This window comes from Pogonomyrmex barbatus, unplaced genomic scaffold, assembly GCF_055798465.1.
Source record: "Pogonomyrmex barbatus isolate J1 unplaced genomic scaffold, ASM5579846v1 scaffold18, whole genome shotgun sequence".
NCBI lineage: Eukaryota > Metazoa > Arthropoda > Insecta > Hymenoptera > Formicidae > Pogonomyrmex > Pogonomyrmex barbatus.
Window position 1 is genome coordinate 757,001 of NW_028297114.1, and position 14,083 is coordinate 771,083.

The 14,083-nt window shown below is 28.2% G+C and overlaps 4 protein-coding genes across 12 annotated transcripts; 2 read left to right on the forward strand and 2 right to left on the reverse strand.

Moving 5' to 3' along the window:
- Positions 1-361: 361 nt before the first annotated feature.
- Positions 362-1,611, reverse strand: RpL12 (ribosomal protein L12). 2 transcript variants are annotated; one of them, XM_011641207.3, is made up of 4 exons: positions 1,443-1,611; positions 1,281-1,354; positions 725-1,117; positions 362-404 (listed from the first exon to the last, which is right to left on the reverse strand). In XM_011641207.3, the coding sequence occupies exons 1-3, from the start codon at positions 1,477-1,479 to the stop codon at positions 731-733; spliced, it is 498 nt and encodes a 165-aa protein (XP_011639509.1). In that variant the 5' UTR covers positions 1,480-1,611; the 3' UTR covers positions 362-404; positions 725-730. The 2 variants fall into 2 exon arrangements, with proteins under 2 accessions (XP_011639509.1, XP_011639508.1); XM_011641206.2 differs by having other exon boundaries at positions 362-1,117.
- Positions 1,612-2,153: 542 nt separating this feature from the next.
- PICK1 (protein interacting with PRKCA 1) lies at positions 2,154-5,639 on the forward strand. 8 transcript variants are annotated; one of them, XM_089074888.1, is made up of 6 exons: positions 2,154-2,340; positions 2,759-2,822; positions 3,216-3,269; positions 3,773-4,091; positions 4,166-4,361; positions 4,441-5,639. In XM_089074888.1, exons 2-6 carry the CDS (start codon positions 2,767-2,769, stop codon positions 5,136-5,138), a joined length of 1,323 nt encoding a protein of 440 aa, XP_088931014.1. In that variant the 5' UTR covers positions 2,154-2,340; positions 2,759-2,766; the 3' UTR covers positions 5,139-5,639. The 8 variants fall into 8 exon arrangements, with proteins under 8 accessions (XP_088931014.1, XP_011639504.1, XP_088931013.1 ...); XM_089074887.1 differs by lacking the exon at positions 2,154-2,340 and adding an exon at positions 2,374-2,511; XM_089074886.1 differs by lacking the exon at positions 2,154-2,340 and adding an exon at positions 2,413-2,568.
- Positions 5,640-6,273: 634 nt separating this feature from the next.
- Positions 6,274-8,245, forward strand: RpLP1 (ribosomal protein LP1). The gene is made up of 4 exons (XM_011641199.2): positions 6,274-6,504; positions 7,233-7,386; positions 7,841-7,942; positions 8,143-8,245. Exons 1-4 carry the CDS (start codon positions 6,433-6,435, stop codon positions 8,154-8,156), a joined length of 342 nt encoding a protein of 113 aa, XP_011639501.1. The 5' UTR covers positions 6,274-6,432; the 3' UTR covers positions 8,157-8,245.
- Positions 8,246-8,677: 432 nt separating this feature from the next.
- Positions 8,678-13,460, reverse strand: LOC105428785 (synaptotagmin-5-like). Its single transcript, XM_011641276.2, has 8 exons — positions 13,274-13,460; positions 12,086-12,241; positions 11,536-11,717; positions 11,081-11,274; positions 10,909-11,016; positions 10,681-10,801; positions 10,205-10,548; positions 8,678-10,143 (listed from the first exon to the last, which is right to left on the reverse strand). The coding sequence occupies exons 2-8, from the start codon at positions 12,220-12,222 to the stop codon at positions 9,838-9,840; spliced, it is 1,392 nt and encodes a 463-aa protein (XP_011639578.2). The 5' UTR covers positions 12,223-12,241; positions 13,274-13,460; the 3' UTR covers positions 8,678-9,837.
- Between the last annotated feature and the right edge of the window lie 623 nt (positions 13,461-14,083).

Genomic DNA, 14,083 nt, shown 5'->3' on the forward strand with positions numbered 1-14,083 from the left:
CTTTAAAATTTTAAAACTTTTATATCCACACATTTTGATCTTATGCAGAGATAAGAGATGATGGATTAAAATATAATTTACGGTCTTATATAATTTTACGGAGATCTTTAAATTCATAAATAAAATTTGCATATATCAATTTTTCCAATGGAAATTTCTATAAAATATTTTTAAAAAATTAATTATTGTATGCTCTATCATACATTTAACGAGAACTATTTAAAAACCTTCGAAGTATTTCATAGTGCTTCAATCATGCTTAAGTTCAATTTACTTATGTAATTTAAAAAAAAATAAAAGTATATTTAAAAAATATATAATATATATATATAATTAATCAACACAAAAAATTTACAACACATTTTATTCTGTTTTAAAATGTTTTTATTTTCTCTTTATAGAATCTGTAAAAACAAGAAACAAACTATTCAGTAAAACGCATGTTTTGTCTTAGAAATTACATCATGATTTTTTTATTGAGGTTGTCTCCTCAATGGCAAGATGCCTGCTAGCACATAACACTTTAATGAAGTTAGTGCTAAGCAGGTGGATGGGATGCCAACCCCTACCAAGAGCTCAAAGTCAACTCTTTTCATTATGATGACATTACATGTTATGTCACAAATAACTAATTTCAAGATTATATCAATAATCACAGTTAGATTGTCAAAACATCTCTGTTGTATCAAGAATGAAAAGAGCAAACTAAGAGCTCTATACCTACCAACAATTATTCTTCTGGAACTTCTAATTCTCCAGCATTAATGTCATCTATAAGGTCATGAGGTGGTCTACTTTCCACGGTACATCCTACTGATTGACATGTACCCAAGATTTCTTTGACAGTACCACTGAGTGTTCGAGACATCGATCTTGACCTCATAGCACGGGCAATGGAAACAATGTCATCAAATGTTAGATTACCACTATGCTTGATGTTCTTTTGCCTTTTACGATCTCTGGGTGGCTCTTTGAGAGCTTTAATTATCAAAGAAGCAGCAGATGGCACAACTGAAATCGTAGCTTGTCTGTTTTGAATAGTCAGTTGAACTGTGATTTTAAGACCTTTCCAATCACTAGTAGCTTTAGCAATGTCATCGCCAACTTTTTTTGGAGACTAAAATATGAATATCGTTTATTAAATAATACAAATATACAATGCCTTTCTATATATTTTTTTATATTATTTTAATGGGAATGTTGTAAATGAGCTATTACATCTTTTCACACAAATGAACAGAAACAATTTTCTGTATAAATTGAATACTTTATAGACTTACCAATCCAAGAGGACCAATTTTAGGGGCAAGAGATGAAGTAGCTCCTACCTCACCACCAACACATCGCAAATATACTAATCAAAAAATAAAAATTTTTAGCACGTTTTCCAAGTTACTAAAATTATAAGTTTTAACTTCAACTATATGAAAAAATATAAATACCTTTTTTAATTTCATTTGGATCAAATTTAGGAGGCATTTTTACAAATGTTTCTAAGAACTTTAATGAAAAAACGCAGATGAATCTTGATCACGAGGAAACCACGTCTGCAATCCAGAGTAAAGGATAAGAAAGGAACAGGAAATCAGTGAACGGAATAGCGTAATATGAAATAGTGACAAATCTAATCATGTTGCCAACGTGTACTGGTTAGTGGCATATGAAAGACCCTAAGACCTTCTGTCCACGACGCTAGAAATCGATTCGAGATTTCGGATGGAAAGAGAATTGACCAATCGCATTGATTAATTGACCGAATTATTCAAACATAATTGGTCAATTCTCTTTCCACCCGAGATCTCGGACTGATTTCTAGCATCGTAGACACAAGATATTAAAAAGACTCTAGACAATAATAGTTTTTATTAGAATTTACTTTAAAAAAAAAAAAAAAAAAAACCGAGAGCGTCCCGTTTAATTACATTGAAAATACCTACCGTATTGATTAATACTTTCATCAATTTCGGTTAATCCGATTATTCTATTGAACTTGACCAATTGCAATTTATCCACAAATTTAACAAATACGATCGGTCAATTTCAATGAAATAATCGGCCGATTTAATTAATCGAAGTTGGTGAGAGTGACCCTCAAAAAATTTAATTTTTGATCGACTAATTAGCAACGTGAGCAATCAAGCATATACTACTTGAATAAAATTTAAATTTGAATAAAATTTCTATTTATGTTGGAAAAGGAAAGAAAAAAGATGAACGTGCAAGAAGTTCAACTAAAAAGAACAAGCCAGATCGCCCATGTTATTCACTAAAGATCATTAAAACGAGAACTCAGTTATATTGAATGCCAAGAAAGATAAACGACTCCCTTATTATTCTAAGGTTTCTAGCTTGTACTAATTCTTTAAAGATTATGTCGAAAATTATTTTATTTACATACACATGGAAAAATTAAGTTGGCTCTACTGAAATATTAACCTCTAACTTTGTTTTTCTTTCTACTCTTACAATTAGTGAAAATTCGATTTGTACTGAAGTAAATCCGAATTAAAGGTTTCGATGAAAACTAGATCAATATCGTGTTTTAATCATTAATCATTATTAATTTTGGTATTTTACTTAAATATTAAAATTATTATATGCAAAAATGATATCGATTTTCTTGTTCCATTAACACAATTTTTATTAATAATTTATATTTCTAATATATTTGATATTACTTTTATATTGAATACATATAAAATACAATATAAAACAGTAGCATAAAAAATAATACTAATAACGATTAATAATATTTTAGGTGTTAACATGACTGGCTTGGGCATGGATTTTGAAGATGATTTCTTTTTTGAAGAAGATAAAATGTTAGTTATGTAGAAAATTATGATAATTAATTATTATTATGATATATTTGTTTTGCTTTATTACAGTTTTAATGTGCTTTCTTTTGATTGTAAAATGCATGTCTGAATGCCACGGTGCGGTGGAACAGTTTAACAAACAATTCAGCTCAACAATTATATTTACAAAATAGTAGCATACTTCAAAGTTTGAATGGATCAACTCTGGATAAAACTTGTATTGCTCTGACCACCGTACCATCGGCTAGCATCGAAATGTATCAACTGTCTATGATGGAAGATCGCATGTATGCACTATTATATTTATTGATTTTTTTTCTATTTTTTGCTTTATATGTTTCTCTTTTTGTGCCAAATTTCTATCTATCTTTTACACTATTGCTTATTCGGACCCAGGCCAGATATAGAACTGGTTGCACAAGATCATTATATACAGCGGCAATCCAACTTGTAAGTTTTTCAAGTTATGTAACTATTTATTTTTGTTAATAAAATATTTATTATATTTAATAATAAAAAAATAGGTAAGAGAAGTCTTGTACTTTTTCAAGTAGCTTCTAAACAAATTGTTACCTTGTTTATATAATTTTTATTATTTTAATTATTTATATGCATTTTTAATTGTGTGTGTGTGTGTATATATATATATATATATTTATTACATATATAGATAATGAATAAAATAGAATAGTTTTTATTTGAAATTAATAATAACTAGATAATATCTAATATATCAAGTAAGTTTTTAAATGATTTTTATAGGAAAGTTATATTTGTAGGAATGTTATATGTATGGATTATTACATATTTAAAATTTTTATTTAAATTTTTTAAACATTTTTTATACTATATTTTTTATAATATGTTTTACAATTTCTTGTTCTAAAAGACACAATATTCTGCATATCTATTTAAGAATTCATTTTCACATTAGACGTTTGTTTAAATTTCAGGGGCATGACTATTACATCTGGAAATGTTGTAATACAGAAAGATGCCAGTAATTTAATTGGTATAAGCATTGGCGGTGGTGCACCACTTTGCCCATGTCTTTATATTGTACAAATTTTTGACAATACACCTGTTGCTTTGGACGGTACTCTTCAAGCAGGCGATGAAGTTGTTGCAGTGAATGGGGCATCAGTAAGGGGTAAAACTAAAGTGGAAGTTGCAAAAATGATACAATCTTGTGATTCGCAAGTTAGTATTAATTATAATAAGTTACATGCTGATCCAAAACAAGGCCGTACACTTGACATTGCTCTTAAAAAGGTACATAAATATGATTATGTTGTATGATACAGATTTCACAAAAAATGTATAATTGTATTTTTCTGGATTCATAGGTAAAGCATAGATTAGTTGAAGGAATGGGTAGTACCACAGCTGATGCACTTGGATTGTCACGAGCTATTCTTTGTAACGATGCTCTTGTCCAAAGACTAATGATGTTAAAACGTACAGAAAATTTCTATAGAGGTCTTGTTATGCACGCTAAAGCTACATTACATGCTTTTTATGATTTGACACAAATTTATAAAGGTATAAAGATTTCAAGTAATTATTGCCAAGAAAACTACAGAGAATTATATTATTTACTTATTCAATTATTTCTTTTTAGTATTTGGTGATGCCTTTGCTGCCATAGGAGTGCGAGAACCGCAACCACGTGCTAGTGAAGCCTTCAGGCAATTCGGAGAGCAACATAGGCAAATGGAGAAATATGGAGTGATAATGCTAAAAACTCTGAAACCAATACTGAGTGATTTAGGAACATATCTTAACAAAGCTATACCAGATACACGGTTAACTATTAGCAAATATGCTGACGCCAAATTTGAATATTTGTCCTATTGTTTGAAAGTAAAAGAACTAGATGACGAGGAACAGAGCTGCGCCGCTCTGCAAGAACCTCTTTATCGCGTAGAAACGGGTAATTATGAATATCGCCTGGTATTGAGATGTCGACAAGAAGCTCGCGCGAGATTCGCAAAGCTTCGCTCAGACGTACTAGTCAAACTTGAGCTGTTAGATAATAAACATGTTCAGGATGTTGTATGGCAATTGCATAAATTTGCGGCAGGTCTAGCCAAATATTATGCTAACACACGAGATTTATTATCGACAGTAACATTATTCCCTGTTGAAGTCGACTTATCACATTCCGCATTTCAATACAAATCTATCGGGCCGCAAACGTTAACGGATTCGAGTGAGGACATTGAAGAATATGAACCGGAAGAAAAGCAGCAGGACATAAACGAAGAACTTCTTATCGACACTTCAAATTTTTCATCGGATTCAATTAATAATACATAGCGATACTTGATAAATTTCTAAATAATTTGACTATGATTCCTTTATAACAGTTGGATTGTACATGAGAGCTTTCTAATTTGATTTTTGCAATCGATACAATTAGAATTAAAATATACGCACATATATATATTCGCATATACATATGTAATGTATATTTGCGTGTATTTATGTGTGTGCAAATGTTAAAACTTTTTCTCTCTTTCATCTTTTTATATCTTTCATCTTTTATATTTAATATATTAAATTATTTAATTATTCTGATTATATATCAAATTTTATCTTCTAACAAAATGTGAAATTAATATAAGTAAAATTTAAACAGTATTTATATAATAAAATAATTATATCCTAAAATAATGTTAATTATATTCTCTGAAATTATAAATAATTATGAATAATTATAAATGTTTATAAACTATATAATATATAATGCTGTATACATGTTTACTTATGTGATATACTTTATTAATATATATTTGCGAAAATAAAATTATTGCCAAAGATATTATTTATGAGTATGAAAATAATATAACAGTTTTCCTATCACAATTTATCGATTCAAATTTTTTAAATATAAAAATGAACGATTTATAATAGAATTTAGAATTAATTAGATTAAAGCTATTGGCATATTTAATGATTACAAATTACAAATCGTAATAACAATTTTGTATCAATCTTTTTGATTTTCAAGAACTTTCGTTTATAATAAAATTGTTTAGAATGTAAATCGTATATAAGATTTATTTGTTGTTGTACAAAAATTTTTTGAATGCATTGATTGGTTATAGAATGCAAAAGTTTTTAAGTCCAAAAATTCTGTATTTTTTAATTATCACATACAAAACACTCATTGGTCAAAACGTAATTTTCGTATTATGGCTCTCGCCATTGGACGCAATAAGAGATATCTTGTTAATCAATGAGAATACTGCTTTCTCTAATATTACAATGTGCTGTGGCAGGAGCGTCCCGTTTGACTATGTCCCGATTGACCACAACCACTCACAGAGGCCAGTGCCTAGAATTTTTCCACTGTTCAAGCGCTGTGAGTGGCTAGTGATCAATCGGGACGGATGCCACCCGCTGTGGCTAACTGTAGCATGCGTTCACGCATGCATCTTTAATACAGATCCTTTAATCACGTGATATCCGGCACGAACTTCCTTCACTCTTCCGTTAGATACGCGGACTTGGGTGTTTGTCCTCTCTTGTGGAGCTAAGGTCGTATCCGACGACTTACACCAATTTTAAGTTCCATCCATCTCTTAATAATAAAATTTAAACTCAAAAAATGACGACCGAGGCCGAATTAGCGTGCGTTTATTCCGCCTTAATACTTGTCGATGACGACATCGCTGTAACCGTAAGTATCGTCATGTGGCTTTATCATGATTATATTATTTATTATCTTTACAATTATGCTACGATTTTGTCAATGGATTCATTTAATTATTCTGTTTATTAAGTAGTACAATTACATTACTTATATTATGTTTTATTTCAAGAAAACTTTATTCAAAGCATCATATATTAACCTCTCAAATAACTTGAATTACGCACGTGTTTGTTTATGATAATATATAAAAATTAAAATCTAATCTTAAATTTTAGTGATTTATGTTATGTATCTACGTCAAGTACATATTACAAATGTAATTTTTACAGTATCTGTAGCAATTTTCATCATACATTTACTATATGTTACATACTGTACAAAGATCATTATATAGCTATTTACCAATTCACTAAAAATTTACAAAACAATTAAACAATTATGTTTAATCACTTTTTAATTGATTTTTTAAATTGTACAAACATTAATTTATCAATGCCAAAAAGTTGATTATTTTTCTTTTATTTATTTCAACTTCTAAAAAATATATTGTTATAATTAGAACAAAACATTTTATGATTTTAATATTTTATATTGTTACATAATTCTATTATTACAAGAAACTTAATTGTTAATTTAATTATTAATTACGAATTTTATAAAATAATTTGTATAACAGATTTTATATAGAATAAGAAATAACTATAGAAATAAATATTGTATTATCTAGAATTATTACATCTTTATTATTTTCACAGGGCGAAAAAATACAAACAATTTTGAAGGCAGCAAATGTAAATGTTGAATCATATTGGCCTGGGTTATTTGCTAAAGCTTTGGAAGGTATCAATGTTAAGGAATTAATTACTAACATTGGATCTGGTGTTGGAGCTGCTCCTGCAGGAGCAGGTGGTACGTTACTTTTTTATTGCTAAACTATTTGCAAATTTTTATTACAATATATGTACTTTTTATAACTTCTTCGTAAAATATAGCAAGATTAAGTAAACATTTAGGTAAGCTCTATATAATAATATATATAAAATAGATTTGGAAAAATGTGTTTAAATTTACTATAGAAAATTTATAATTTTTTATCCTCTTCATCCACCGATCTAGAGTATATAAATTGCTAGCTTGGTCAGCAAAAGAGGTGAAAGAAATCGATAACAAACTTTATGGATTTATCAAGAAGGATGTAATCTTAAAGTTTTGTTAACAACATTATATAGAAAAATTTTTATTTTTATTAGAGTATTCATCATATTGCAACATGAATTTTTATTATTAATGATATTTATTTTGCCAAGAGTTCTTTTAATTATTACAAAATTTTTAATAAAATTTTTATCTTTTTATTTTAAAGCTCCAGCTGCTGCAGCGCCTGTTAGCACTGAAACTGCTCCAGCCAAAGAAGAAAAGAAGAAAGAAGAACCAGAGGAAGAGTCCGATGATGATATGGGCTTTGGTAAGTTATATATCAAATTTGTAATATAAATTTCTAAAAAGTAGTAGCATAACAAACATTCCATGATTAATATAGCATGTATTAGCTACAGAATATGTATTTGATGAATATTTAAAAAATGAGAATATTTGATAAAATAAATCATCTTATTCAAAATGAATATAATTCTATTTTAATTACAATATATTATTTGATTACAGGTCTATTTGACTAAAATCAAGGATCGCATTGGTCCATTCCTTTTATGTATGTACAGTTATATTGTACACACAATATAAACAATAAAACATTTTGATAAGAAAAGTGGATATTTCCTCAACCATAGAAAAATGATCACAAACAATATAATTATGCAATTTGAAATATGTGCATATATACTTTTCTTTAAAACAATTATTTTCTTCATTTCAATTGATTTATTTCATTATTTTGTGCATTAAAATATTATGATGTGATTATTAATAAGTAAACAGTTTACGAAATATTTTATAGTTTATTGCAATATGTAAAAGTAAAATATGAAATATTTCGTGAGTTATCGATTTTTTTACAATTTTATTAATATTTTTATATCCAGACTGATTAGAAGAATCATATGTAAAAAAATTATTAAAATAGCACTCATAAAAAATATCGACAGTGGAAATATTGTGATTGAATCAACGTCATAAGGTGCATTCAGCGGAGAAAACAACTCAGGTTCGGCTTGTCATTTCTGATTAATATTGAAAAAAATTTGTTTTATTTTTATTTCTAATTGGAGTAATTTTTCATGTCATTTTTGTAGAAAATCAAAATATACAATAATTTTTTTTAATTAAAATAAAATAACGCTTGTAACATATTTTTTATATCAATTAAAATAATGAAAAACATTTTTCGCATTAAAATATTATGTAACAATTTTTCATATATACATATATATGTATATTGTGCGTGCATTTGGCGCCTTTTTACCTTTTTTGAAAAAGATAAATTTTTGAAAATCATGCAGTAAAGTATGCATTATATACTCTTCTATATACTTATTTGCTTCTATATACTTTTTCAACTGAAAAATATTTAATATTTTCATTGAATTTAATATCATTAAAAATACATAAACAGATAAACTGTATTCGTGTGGATATTTGTAAGCTTTTAAAGGATTTGATTTGATTACAAAATAACTTAAAAAATTGAGAATTCTATATTTTATAATAAAAGGAGCTTTAATTATATAACTATATTATCTTTCAAAAAAGAATATATGTATATTTCACAAAAGGTTATTAGAAATTCGTTCTTTTTTAGTATTACAAAGCAAAGTGGAAAATTGATTTCTTAAAATGTTTTATAATTTAATTGTATAATCTTTTGATGCTATATGTTTTAAAGCAATTGTGCGAAATAATTTGTCAATGATTTAGATATGTGATGAATATCTCACTTTAATATGCTTCTCCAGAAATAAGCAAGGAGATTGAATTATCATTTCTTTCATTAATGATATCAAGACTACAGGCTTTTTATATAAACAAAATTGGTTTGAATTTGTCTTTGGCTCAAAATCATTTCAAAATTAATTTTTTTTTAACTAATTGGCTTTTTAAATTTTATATATTTATATAATCTTTCTCCTAATGAGTTCAATAATGTGCAAGATCTATTCTATGTCAATCTTGATATAATCTTGAAATATTAATAAAAATTAAACTATGATTTATACTCTTTATAAAACTAAACAATTTTTATCTAAAATATTTGTTGTTAAATTTAGTTAGTTTAAAAGATAAAATATTTTAACATTTCAGCAGCCCTTTTCTACAATAAATAAATAAATAAATAAATAAATATATATACATTTTTATATATATATATATATTTTTATATATGCTTTTTTAACAGTAATTTTTTTAATTTTTTGTTTCGCTGTTATCATCGCGTTGCGCTTCTGGTTCTGATAATGGCAACCATTGCGCTGAAGCACCTTTCCCGGATAATACACGTTGAAACAATTCTCTTTGACACGAATTGGATACTTCGCACTTGGCTAAGAGATCACCATTCGCTCGCAGTACAGAGAATTGTAAGACACACTTGGGTAAAATATCGCTACTAACATCAAAGCTAAGAATATCATTCCATACGGGACTAGTAGCTTCACGTTGTATACTCGATTTCTTCTTTTTAAGACTTTTACCGTCTTGAATAAGTGACACCTAAACAATTTTTATCGATAAAGAATTTTTTAAAAAAGAAAAATGCACCATATATACATACCTTTACATACGGATTAGCATTTGCGGGATCGTCGAGAATGGGTAAATTTCTTGCTCTGACAATAATGACTGTCAGTTTTTCTATAGATAATTGATATGAAATGGAGACCATAAGTTCACCCAAAGGCGGTGCTTTAAATCCACCTTCTGCCCCATATCGTAGAATTGGTTTCACAATAGTAATCAAATTTATATCGAGATCCGGTATGGAAGAAAGAGGAAGTTGTACGTAACCCAGACCACGATGTCTTGTAAATGCGTCAAAGTCATAGAGCAGGATTTCTAATGTTCTTTCAGCCAGTGATGATGCAGGCGTTACTTCAAAAACAAAGTCTTCATCGAATACTAGGAAAAAAAATCAGAATATTAAAATATTAAAATGAATACTTGAATATTTGAATAATTTGAATACTCCAAATATCATAAATTATTATTTTACGATAATCTTATAAAAATAGAGAAAAATGAGAAAATTACCGGGATTTAAAGTACGTCTGTGTATTGTAGTTTGCCATACGTTATTACGATCAGGTAATAAACGTATTTTGGCATAAGGATCCGCAATACCACTTAATTCCCGAGCACGAAGATCGTGTGCCTTTAAAATGCAAAAGAAGATTATTCCAATTTACACATTTGTCATCTGAGGAGGGAAAGGTGAATACACCAGAACATAGTCCGCATGAAAAATTATGTAAACAATACCTCGATAAGTCTCACAGTAAGTATTCCAGCATTGGTGTCATATATCAATCCTAATTTTAATTCACCTCTAATTTCGTCGGACAAAGAAGTCGAAGAAGAGGACGAAAGCTGTGATATGACAAAAATACAATTATCTGGCGAATTGAAAATATAATGAATGTATATAATATACCTTTTGTCGTGGAGCCGATTCAATCTCAGTACTATTTAATCTGGAATAGGACCCGTTTATACTTCGCGTCAATGGTCTGACGATTATCATACGCTTTTCAGACGCGATCACTGTACCTTCCGGAATTGGCGGTGCAAGCGGACTCATTGGAGATGGAGGAATATCATCCGATTCCGAGAGATGCTGTATTATAACTGCACAAGAAAATTCAAGATACATAACATAAGAAATAACAAAGAGTACAATTTTTTTGTTACATATGAAATATATTTTTAAAATTTTAATTTTATAAAATGCTTTTGTCAATTTTTATTTCGTGTTACATTACAGGCTAAATTGGCGTAATTTTTTATTAAAAATTTACATCAATTGTCGCATAATTCTTTACTATGCCACACATGTTTCTTTCCGTGATTATGTCATGTTTAATAGATCTTGTTAAAAAACACATGTACCTCTTCTGGGAGAATCACTGGCAATGCTATCAAATACATGATCAGATTGCCATTCATCATCATCCGAGTGACTATCATTAAGTCTGGTAATTTTATTATCCCGCGAAAGAGCAACACCAACCAAAACATCCTTCGATGATCTAGCTGCCTCTTCAGCTCTGTCCAACAAATCTTTTTCGAACCTAAAAGTCATATTACTACTTATTTATTTTTCGATACGCTTGAATTTGTCAAAATAAATTGTAACTATTTTAAAATTATTTAAATAAATTAATATTATTAATGCGAGACAAAATTAAAAAATACAATTGTGATATCATCTGTGCTCGCAGATTTATACTACTGATTTTGATCACATTTGTTACATTTTATTGTTATTTTAATAAAATGTAATGCTTGTTTTATTATAATTAATTATAAATTGAATTATCACAATACAGTGAATACTTTATAATTTATTGAACATAATAGTCTGTGGAAAGATTAGTTGCACTAGCTTATAAATTAAAAAAAATGTATACTTTTTTTTATCAGAAAGAGGAATACATGCCAGTTAAGTGGTCCTCCGACCGAAGTAAGTCGTCGACGACGTGCACAAATAGTATAAACAATCATCGCCGAGATTGCTCCGGTAGCGGCTCCAACTGTGCCTAGAACGGCCACCACTCCGGCACCGTGAACATCCATCTTAACTGAACCTGTGAACCTGTGAATCAGAAAATTCGACAAATGTAAGTTTTTATCAACGAGTAATTTATCATAATTTGTGCTAAACAGCTATTAGCCAATCTTATTTGGTTCTACATTGAATATCATCTACATTGAGTATCACATAAAACGTTATAAAGTATCTTTTTCGGAACTATTAAAGATAGACAAGAAATTCTTTTTGTAATTTTTTTGTTTGTTTGGTGGGCCTTTTTAAATTATAGGATACCGCTATTGGTCCTTTAAAGAGGAACACAACAAGATATCTTATTTTTTTAAATGGCATTATATGTAAAAAATTATATAATTTTATTTTAAAGAATGGGATATTATTTCTTTTGCTTCTTTTTAAAAGGTAATACCTTATTTGTTATTTAAAAGGTTTCAACAAGCCATAAAAAGTATAAAAAGAATTATCTTGCTAATATCAGAGAAAACATTTTGTAATACTTTATATATCCTATATATTATTATTATCGACTTAGGATGACTTTCACCAAATTGAAATTAACAATTAATTTTATCAGCAAAATTGCTAAAAGCAAAGTTTCTAATTATATAATTCATTGTCTTTAATCTAGTCTTTTTCCATATGTTAAAAAATAAAGAGTGGTAATTTTATCAATTAATAATATGCAGATATTTAATAAATTAATTATCGATCAAGTTATTTAGGATATGATAACTCTTAAAATTTAATTTATATATTTTTTATATATATTTTTTATGCACGTAGTACATGAATGCGCTATTCTGTGCATATATGTGTCTCCTTAAATATAAATTAGACTAATTTAGAAAAATACTGTTAATTATTAAGCTACATTTACTTAATCCAGATGGTATAACTAGATCTATTGAAATAAATTATCTAGAATTCATTGATGATCATTATACTTATTGTATGAAAGAGCACTTTTTAGAATGTAAATAAATGTATAAAGTATATTTGATTGAGAAGAAAACACAAGATACAGATCGTTGGTTGGATACGCAGTAGAAAACGGGGTGTACATTTTTATATACTCACCCCTATCGTTTATGCGACGTTACATTATATTTTTGTTTAGTCAGAACAACGAGCAATAACAACGGGCTACTTTTTAGCTCCAAAAGAATAACGTAACGAGAATGTCACATCAGCAAATGATGGATAATCCGTCATATTAAATTCATATCTACCCTGCGACTGTCTCTGCTACGTGTGTACAATTCCGTTCCGTAGACTCACCCCCAAGGTGCGTCCGTACGCATGCGTTGGCATACATCTTTTTCATCTTATTAACGACAATTGACTATCAAGCTGACCTTGAGTTACTAAAAGTAAAGAGTTTTTTGTTTGCGATTTAGCTTTCTTACTTTTTTGTTTGTTTGCGCATTAAAGTGGTTGACGCAAACAAAACTGTAAAAATCACAAATGCCGGATTGGCATGTCTATAAAGAGAGAGAATATGCATTCTGAATATTTAGAAATCTTTCTAAAAGATACAAAAAAGATATTTTCTTATCGTCGCAAGAATCATATACGAAATTCTATCAATAACATACAAATAAAGATATAATAAATATGTAATCAAATAAAATTTGATTATCTTGATATAATTGTAAGTATTATTTCTGATTATTAATTGATTTTGATAGTTTTTTATAATTTTAAATAATTTATTCGCTGTTATAATAGTAATTAACATACATATACTTCCTTTTATTATTAAAAATATTTTATCTTTATTATTGTTCGATATATTGTTATTCGAAGGAAAAAGAATCTTTTTCACACAGGATCATGTAAGCTTAAATCCAGCCCTGAGAAAAATGGGTATGGGCTACCACCTACTTA